General features: G+C 37.6%; 1 protein-coding gene across 2 annotated transcripts; it reads left to right on the top strand.

The window, feature by feature from the left end:
- Window positions 1-1,295: 1,295 nt before the first annotated feature.
- Window positions 1,296-8,836, top strand: LOC121377490. 2 transcript variants are annotated; one of them, XM_041505502.1, is made up of 5 exons: window positions 1,296-1,444; window positions 4,424-4,574; window positions 5,428-5,538; window positions 8,071-8,152; window positions 8,755-8,836. In XM_041505502.1, exons 2-4 carry the CDS (start codon window positions 4,424-4,426, stop codon window positions 8,133-8,135), a joined length of 327 nt encoding a protein of 108 aa, XP_041361436.1. In that variant the 5' UTR covers window positions 1,296-1,444; the 3' UTR covers window positions 8,136-8,152; window positions 8,755-8,836. The 2 variants fall into 2 exon arrangements, with proteins under 2 accessions (XP_041361436.1, XP_041361434.1); XM_041505500.1 differs by having other exon boundaries at window positions 1,297-1,444; window positions 8,071-8,142.
- The last annotated feature ends 1,845 nt before the right edge of the window (window positions 8,837-10,681 follow it).

The raw sequence follows: 10,681 nt of genomic DNA, 5'->3' as shown, positions 1-10,681 counted from the left end.
GTGATCATAAAACCCTGTAATACTGAACTACCGGTTGTAATGTTTGCCCAATTAATTTACTATTATCATATAACAATTCCCCACAGCTAATATACCTTACAATTTTGGCAATTGTAAATTCTTATTAGAGTTCACTTTCCTTTTTTGAAGAGTGTATATATATATATATATATATATATATATATATATATATATATATATATATATATATATATATATATATATATATATATTATGTATGTCTGTATGTGTATGTATGTACAAATGTATGTATGTATGTATTGATGTATGAATATCTATATATTGTATGTATGTCGAGGTTGACTGTTACATACATAGATATTAACGCACTGGCGCAGGGCATAATTAAATCCTTTCTGGCCTCACAAATTGTCCCATGCCGTTGCTGGGACTCGAACCTGTGGCACCGAATCGCCCGCAAATTGCAAGACTAACCACGATACGCTCTGAGCTGTCGAAGCTTCTATAATTAAAGGAAGTTCTTTAACTCAACCATATGCATGGGGCCTACAATCTACGCGGTCGATCCCGCTTACGTGCATGAAACAGTGGGCAGACCTGGCACTGGCTAGTATGTATTGATGTATGAATATCTATATATTGTATGTATGTCGAGGTTGACTGTTACATACATAGATATTAACGCACTGGCGCAGAGGATAATTAAATCCTTTCTGGCCTCACAAATTGTCCCATGCCGTTGCTGGGACTCGAACCTGTGGCACCGTATCGCCCGCAAATTGCAAGACTAACCACGATACGCTCTGAGCTATCGAAGCTTCCATAATTAAAGGAAGTTCTTTAACTCAACCATATGCATGGGGCCTACAATCTACGCGGTCGATCCCGCTTACGTGCATGAAACAGTGGGCAGACCTGGCACTGGCTAGTATGTATGTATGTATATATGTATGTATAAATATATAAAACCCACGCTGTATGTAAAAAAAAAAAGAGGTTGATTTTGGGGTAATGACCCCCGTCCCACCCATTACCTCCCTCTAAGTGTAGGTAGGAGTAGGCCTTGTGGCGGCAACGGGTTTCGTTTTGTCACATTCTCTTGACAAGAGTTGAAATAACAGTATGTTAGATACAACACGGTCGTATTTTGAAACATGCTGAAGTGTAGCTAAAAATATCCCATTGTTTTTACCGTAATCCCACCCCACCCCTACCTGACTCAACATTACTATGTGAACGTGATGTCCCATCATAAATGTGTTAGTAGCAGCTTGTTACACAGATTGTATCATACTTTATAGCTTAATTAATTTCAACAGGCTCTTGTTTATAATAACACATTGTGATATCAATATCCTGGCAGTTAACACCCTTCCCTTCACACTTTTAAGATGCTCTTCCTATAAATGTTGAGGAAAGCATCCAGAACTTCACCATTCGTTGGCACTTGGATCGAACCACGGTACGATTTTTAAATTTATTTTAAAAATGTTTGTTTGTTTGTTTGTTTGTTATTAACTTCATTTGGTTCATGAACTGCCAGCCTGCACATTATATGATCACGTAAACACAAAGAGAGCAGCGATATAAACTGAAATCGAATATGGGTAATAAATAGGATACTAAACTCGCTACCATTTTGTATCACGTTTATGTCCGTCGTGAAATAAATTTCAATGTCACTCACGTAAAGGTCGTGAAAATTGAAAATTATTTTACTCGGGACATAAACATTAACATGGTACGAAATAGAAGGTCGTTTGATATCCTTTAATTCCTGCACCGCTCGGAGAGGATTGCCACTCCAAGTGTGCTAACGGAAACTAGCACAGGAAAGTATCCATACAAAGGTTTCAATAGAGATTCTAAACTAAGTGTGTTGCACAGTATTGGCTACTGTCTCCTGCCGCTCCAACTAAGGTCTCCACTAGTACTCTAGTACATGGACACGGACCGAGTCTAGCAAGACTCCAGTCCGTGCACAGGACTCGAGTACCCGTGAAAGGAAGAGCACTCTCGTGATATGAACTTCATTTGACCATATGAATGCCGCCGGATATATTATAGGGCTATGAGACAGCGCTGGAATTAAGATGCATAATGCTATTTTAGTATATTTCTTGGTCTCATTATTACCTATAGTGAGTGTAAGTGTCGGGTACTCGGGTCCGGGTCGAGTTTGACCCTCGAGTACTCGAGGCCAAGATTTTGGACTCGTGGAGACCCTAGTCCCAGCTCAAACTTTATCTGTCATGACTACGATTTGCATCTGGTCGAATTTAGACGAAGCGACACATCCGCCCAGTCATTATTTTATGGGTGTCACAATTCTACGTTACACCGGCTCGTCGTCGTAATCACTGATACCTCCTGACGTTGCTGCCGTTGTTAAGATGTTTGAACTATTAGCGCCCTATTGACGACTAACATTGCATACTGAATATACCTTGTTTAGAAGGAAGGAAGGAAATATTTTATTTAACGACGCACTCAACACATTTTATTTACGGTTATATGGCGTCAGACATATAGTTAAGGACCACACAGATATAGAGAGAGGAAACCCGCTGTCGCCACTTCATGGGCTACTCTTTTCGATTAGCAGCAAAGGATTTTTTATACGCACCATCCCACAGACAGGATAACACATACCACGGCCTTTGATATACCAGTCGTGGTGCACTGGCTGGAACGAGAAATAGCCCAATGGGCCCACCGACGGGGATCGATCGCTTTACCACTGGGCTACGTCCCGCCCCACCTTGTTTAGAATGCCAGTGTGTACAAATTCAATGTCTTTCTGATCGTCCTGTTGTGAAAAGCTCAAACTGAATTTTATTTCTCAAGATGCAGTTTTTCGTAGGTACAAACATATTTGGAATGCTACCAGAAACACGCTGAACACACTTCGTCTTCTTCCTTCTCTTCTGATACTTGTTTTGTTTTGTTTTTTCCTCTCTTCTTCTTCTTGGTATTCAGCGTTCAGTTTCTTTATGTTCCTTAAAATTCAGAACCGATACTTTCGAAGCAATGTTAGCTCTACGAAATAGTAAAACCATCATAAGCTATGGCGTCACTATGGCGTGCGCTGTAGTGACGTCATAGGCTACGATGGTTTTACGATTCTGCATCGCTATGATAGCTTCATAAATCCCTGGCCAGACCGGTAGCTTGACACTTCCACATGTCAGTCAGTCTATGCTTTGCTGAATACACACACACACTGATATGCTGAATACACAAACACAGATATGCTGAATACACAAACACTGATATGCTGAATACACAAACACAAATATGCTGAATACACAAACACTGATATGCTGAAAACACAAACACAGATACGCTGAATACATAAAACACTGATATGCTGAATACACAAACACAGATATGCTGAATACACAAACACTGATATGCTGAATACACAACACTGATATGCTGAATACACAAACACAAATATGCTGAATACACAAACACTGATATGCTGAAAACACAAACACAGATACGCTGAATACATAAAACACTGATAGCCTGAATACATAAACTGATATGCTGAATACACAAACACTGATATACTGAATACACAAACTGATATACAATGACTGATATGCTGTATACACAAACACACATGGTGAATACAGAAACTAATATACTTAATACACATACACTGGTATGTTGAATATACTAATACTGATATGCTGAATACAGTACTCTGATATGCTGAATACAATACTCTGATATACTGAATACACAAACACACATGGTGACAATAAAAACTGATATGCTGGATACACAGACACTGGTATGTTGAATATACTAACAGTGATATTCTGAATACACACATACATTGATATCCTGAATACACTAACACTGATATCCTGAATATACTAACAGTGATATTCTGAATACACACATACATTGATATCCTGAATACACTAACACTGATATCCTAAATATACTAACAGTGATATTCTGAATACACACGTACACTGATATCCTGAATACACTAACACTGATATCCTGAATATACACTAATACTGATATCCTGATATCCAGAATACACTAACTCTGATATCCTGAATATACAAACTGATATGCTGAATATATAAACACTGATATCCTGAATACACAAACTGATATGCTGAATACACTAACACCGATATCCTGAATACACTAACACTGATATCCTGTATATACTAACACTGATATCCTGAATACGCAGACACTGATTTCCAGAATACACTAACACTGATATCCTGTATTCCCAAACACACACAGTGACGACAAAAACTGATATCCTGAATACACAGACATTGATATGCTGAATACACTAACACTGATATGCAGAATATGCTTATGTTGTTGTGTTTTTTGTTTTTTTTACACACATGGTATCATGATTGGTGTGATGTCCTATAGTGTAAGCTGTTTTGTTTTGCAGATGAAGTACACACTACTGCTCATTCTGTTGATGGCGATCGTCATCAACCACCAGACAGAGGGGTGGCCGCGTTGGAGGAGGATTCGGATCAGGTGGAGGTGGAGAAAAGCCGCCGACATAGCAAACATATTAGCCGGCAACGGAAAGCGAGGTATACCGTTATGTTCAGGTTGCACACCACAATTTATTTTTTTACTTTCGTGAAAAAATTGATACAAGATGCATAGCCTTAGAGTTAACATTTTAACACATGTGCGACACAAAATGATATTAAATTCACCAGTTTTGCATTTTAAATATCACTATGATGAAAGGAAAAGAAAGACAAAAGAGAGAGAGAAAGAGTATTTTGTAAAAACTTTTTGTCAACTTCTCAATGGTCTTTGTTAGACAAAAACAAATCATTACGTTTAAATAATTATCAGTTGTCCCCAGAACTGTAGTAACTGTAGCAGGATATGACTTTTGATGTCACTCATATGACGTCACACGCATAGCTACATTACAAAATCGCACATTTGACCTCTAGGTCATTATACAATGTGGCTGAAATAACAGAAATAATAGCTTTTCCCCTTAATTTTTATGGTCTGCAGGATAAAGATAATAACTAGTTAATGACGTCGGATTTCATTTCAACTTATTTTCGTGCTTATATCCAATTAAGGTTCAAGCAGGCTTTCCTGGGCACACACCTCAGCTATCTGGGCTATCTCCCCAGGACAGTGGGTTAGTTGTTAAGTGTTAGTGGTTAGTGAGAGAAAAGAGGGTGTAGTGGTCTTTATACCTACCCAATGAGCAATGTTTGTACACCTTGCACATAAAACTGCAACACTTGTTATTTCCTTTTCCTTTTTATTTTTATGTCAAACCAAACTGAAATTATTCACAAAAATGCAACATAAAAGCACACTAAAAAGCATATGTGTGGTGGTACGACGCATAATGTATAAATGACATTTTGCAATATGCAATTACATTATCGGATATGTATTTTCTTTGAGATCTGTCCGAGTTTGACACCAACAAGGACGGACATGTGGACGAGTCTGAACTAGAAGAATTGTTTAACAAGCGGGAGGTTCGGGAAATCTTGGAGAGAGCTGATAAAGATGGTGAGTTGATGATTCAGGACATCCCACAAACATAACCATGTATTTATCTGCATGTTAAATGTATAGGTAATTATACACTAAGTTAGGAAGGTGTCATGCCTAGATGTAAACAATTAATACAATATCTCACAGGGATAACTGCGTTTTAGACAGAAATACCATACAATGTTTTATAAGCGTTGGTAACTTTCACCTCAGTGTTTACCAGTATCCTTCTTAACGTATCAGACAATCCTCTTTCTGGTGATGCAAGAGGGATGAAGTCTCCTGTAAAGAATCTCATCAGGACTGGCTGTCTTCCTATAAACTAGGCACCAGACTAGGCAAAGATTCAACCACTATTTTGCCAAATGCCTGTTCGACTCTGCATTGTCAGAGATTCGGCCCTGACACTTTGTAATAAAATGTCCACTGTTTGGTAATGTATTAACACAGCGTAGTTTTTTTCTTATGAATGTTAAATGAAGTCTCAAGTTGGTAATGTAGTTACTTGTATTTTACTTTCCAAACATGAAACATGATTACCAACATACAGATAATATACAAGCCAGAGCTCTTAGATGAACGATAGAGTTGACGTTGCGACTGAGACCTCAAGGGTCTCCCCTTGGGTCCAACCTTCCCGGTCTATCTCCGGGTCTCTATATATTGATGTATGGAAAAACGAATATTTATAAGATAGATATGTTTGTTGACTCGTAATTGCCATGGGTTTTAGTCCTTAGCTGATAAGCTGGTGGCAACAATTAAAAGCCATAGTGTTCTTAATTGCTGTAATGTAGTTTCACACTAATTGGACTGAATGCCATCCCCTAATTAACTAATGCCTAAGGTATTGCGTAAATACAGGTGACACGATAGCAATTAATTGAATCGTATATACACAGCTAACTATATATAATTTTCGTTTGAATATAGTTGTAAATGTTCCACTATGATAGTATGATAGCAGGTTCGGTTTTCCCAATATATTTAGTTACATCACATATTATACTTTTTAGACATCCGCGCACACATTTACAAAGAATTGGTTGTGTAACGTATTTTATTTATTACTGTACCTTAAAAAAACAATTACGTATATATGTGTGTCTGCTAGAACATCTCTCTTTAGAGTTAAAACACGCAGTAAAATAAATGTAGTATCAAAAGCTATGTTTACACATTTAATAAGGTACACATGTCTGGTTCTAATATTTGTAGCAATACAAATTACATTTATTTTATAAACATCGACGTTGTCTTGGCGAAATCAGTTTCTGGGTGACTTGGGGTGTTTTTCTAGACACGTTATACACGTAGTTTCTCCTGCAGCCTCATTGGTGTGTGTTTCTTGTAAAAAAAGAAATATATATATATAACAAACATAGATGTAGAAAGTAACGTATTTTGTTTCCAATTGCAAATTAATTATCGACATAATTTCAATAAACGTATGTGATAATTACAATAACAATATTTAAATAGCTATAACGACTAACGAAAGGTAATTTTAAAAGTGTTCATTGTCATTCAATTTCACTTGTTCTAGTCGATTTAAATGTGGTTATTGGCATTTAGGAATAAATTTAATTGTTGGGTCCGCTTTTGGAATGTGTAAATACTGGTATAGATTGGTATCATTGCTATGCGCCTTTTGACGGCCTTATTCTCGTTATTTAAGTGATTTTAACCAATAGTAACGTTTTTTTTGCGTAACAGATTTTGGTGTAACGGATTCTGTGAACACAACTTTATTATCACGTAACTCAGCGAATGTTTTACGAACCGCGGTCTATTTTGCATTGTTTTGAAGAAGACAATCTGGCAGTTATATTTATAACAAACGTCATTTGTCTTTCTATTCTATAAATAACAAAATACCGTAACGTATTTTGGGTTTTTTAAAATACAATTCCTTGAGTTTGAAATTTGCTCAGATTATACTGACCGTTTCTGAATATGCATGTGTACATTGTGTACATGTTAAAATTTGTTAATATTTCATTTAAATACGCATAGTGCAGGATTGATATATATTTTAAAAACGATTAATGAATTAATCGCTGCATGTTGTACATGCTACACAAAAATTAGCAAAGGATTTTGTACGTTTCTGGCGACATGCAGAAAATACTTTTTATTAAAATTCACTTATTGTTGAAGACACATGTTAATAGCCAAAGCATCGCAGGTATACCGGTTTAGTGCAGTCGAAGTTGACATATTGCGCCACATGTAGCAGTAACACGTCAAAAGTTTAAAATCGTGTTGGCGACATCGAAAAAAATTACGTTTTTTTTTTACCTTTGTCTTTACCAGAACTTCAAAAATATTTATTGTACCTATGATAACAATAGATCTTCTGAATCGTCTGTACTTTTTCTGCAAAGTGACAGCGAAACAATAAATCATTACGTCAATGCGTTCGAGAGAAGTGCTACCGAATCGTATTTTTCGGATTTGTTATATATGTGGTTTCTTCTCAAAAATAGTATCAGGGTTCATTTCATGCCATAATATACTTGTAAAAACTATTCTGTCTCTCTTTAGGAAACAACAAAATATCCATGCAAGAGTTTCAGCAATTCATCAATGAGTTAAACAAGATGGAATAAACAAAATGTAAGTCCAGGTAATAAAAGCTTCAGATTCTCTCTCTCTCTCTCTCTCTCTCTCTCTCTCTCTCTCTCTCTCTCTCTCTCTCTCTCTCTCTCTCTCTCTCTCTCTCTCTCTCTCTCTCTCTCTCTCTCTCTCTCTCTCTCTCTCTCTCTCTCTCTCTCTCTCTCTCTCTCTCTCTCTCTCTCTCTCTCTCTCTCTCTCTCTCTCTCTCTCTCTCTCTGCCACACACACTAACACACACTCACACATATTCACAAACACACACATATTCACAAACACACACACACACTCACACACACACACACACACACACACACACATAGACAGACAGACAGAGAGAGACACAGACACACACACAGAGAGAGAGAGAGAGAGAGAGAGAGAGAGAGAGAGAGAGAGAGAGAGAGAGAGACCCACACATGCACACATAGACACCCCCCCCCCACACACACACACACACACACACACACACACACACACACATCCACCCCCATCTCCATACAGACACATCTGTGATAAATAAATGGATTCTGATTCTGTAATAACATCAGTTCGTTCAAGTATGGAATAGTATTAATATTGTTGATATTAATAAAATACATTTTACTTTTCCAGCTTTTTCTCTCTGAATATCGAGAACTTAGACTGCTTATGAGACGCCATCTGTGTAAACAATAATAAAATTTGCAACACAAAATGTATTTATTTTCTTTCTTTCAAACATGACACCAGCATTGCCACGTGGAGACATGTTGTGGGCAGCGATCTGTATCATTGTGACTCTCGTTCAAACTGGTGTACCACTAGTCATAATATAAATAATATATAAACACTAAGGAACGACCTATTTAACAACGGCCGGCTTCTTTAGTCACTGACCAGCCAGTGCACCAAGACTGGTATATCAAAGGCCGTGGTATGTCCTATCCTGTTTGTGGGATGGTGCATAAAAATAACCCTTGCTGCTAATTGAAAAATGTAGCGGGTTTTCACTGTTAAGACTATATGTCAAAATTAAGAAATGTTTGACATCCAATAGCCGATGATTAATAAATGGACCCACTAACGGGGATCGATCCTACACCGACCGCACATCAAGCAAGCGCTTTACCACTGGGCTACGTCCCACCCACTCACTCAAACAAAGCCGTATCTCAGTATAAACTGTTAACTCTGTAAGACAGGCCAATAGAGGTATTTCACATTCCTATTGCGCATGCGCGCGAAGAGTAACGTCCCTTGACAAAATAGACTGAAACTAGTCTATTTACAAATTGGGGGGCGTGACAGACAGGTTGTTATGGGCGACTTGAGTAGCTTCGTAGGAGACTTTTAAACTTTGACAACTAACATGTACATATTTCGAATTAGATGGTATAATGGCCGTAAAAAAACGGTCCGCTGAAATTTACAGCGGAATGGTTCAAATTAAAAAGCAGTGCAACAACTTGGACAAAGTCTCTGCGACTTGTATCCGAGGGTTTTGATAACGCCAGATTAAAAGACTATCTCGTAAAATGTATAAACAAAACATTTGACAGATTCCATAGGTTATGGCATCGACAGGTTATGGCATCGATCGATATATATATTTGAGAGAGAGAGAGAGAGAGAGAGAGAGAGAGAGAGAGAGAGAGAGAGAGAGAGAGAGAGTATATATATAAACATACACACACACACACACATATATATATACAGTCAAACCTGTCTTAAGCGGCCACACAAGGGAGTAGATAAACGTGGCCGCTTAAGACAGGTTGCCGCTGAGTACAGGTTGCCACATATATAGTCTTTAAAACATTTGTTGTTGTTTCTTGTTTTACCGTCTGTACTGCTAATTAACGGATGTGTGCTTCATAGTTGACTATAAATCAACTTTTGACATGTTGTCTCCTTCAAAAATAATGCAAATAGAATATATTAAATTAACCGTTTTCCACAAGTTTGTTTTCTTTTTCCATTTAATTATTTAATTCCGACTTCATGCGATGTATTGTTATAGTAAGTGAATCTACAAATGTCAAGCGTAGCCTGCCCAGAGGCAATTAGATGCATGTCAGATTCATACTTCCTTAATTGATACACAGTGGAGATGTCGGGACTGAATGGGTACTATTATTCCTGAAGGTGTGAAGATCGGTTATTTGCTGCACCTATCGCTGTTGTTAAAATATCCCTTTTATATAAGAGTAAAACTTTGCTGTGGCCGCTTAATGCAGGTATTTTAGCGATTTGGGATCAGATTTAGGTGGCCGCTGGCCGCGTTAGACAGGTGACCGCTTATTACAGGTGCATTTACATTATAAATCGTTTCGGAGGAAAAAAGTGGCCGCTTAAGGCAAGTGACCGCTGAATACAGGTGGCCGCTAGGACAGGTTTGACTGTATATATATATATATATATATATATCAGAAGGTGTTTTGTTGCATTTTTCTTAGTGTCTATCTAATTGGGAAAAGTAAAAAAAAAAAAAAAGAGATTTTTATGCTGTTACATGTATATCCATAAAGTGGGAATTTAAAAAAGGGGGGATTTGGGGGGG

Source organism: Gigantopelta aegis, chromosome 7, assembly GCF_016097555.1.
Source record: "Gigantopelta aegis isolate Gae_Host chromosome 7, Gae_host_genome, whole genome shotgun sequence".
NCBI classification, from domain to species: Eukaryota; Metazoa; Mollusca; class Gastropoda; order Neomphalida; family Peltospiridae; genus Gigantopelta; species Gigantopelta aegis.
Note: the sequence above shows the minus strand (reverse complement) of the source record. Positions and strands in the feature narration are given on the sequence as shown.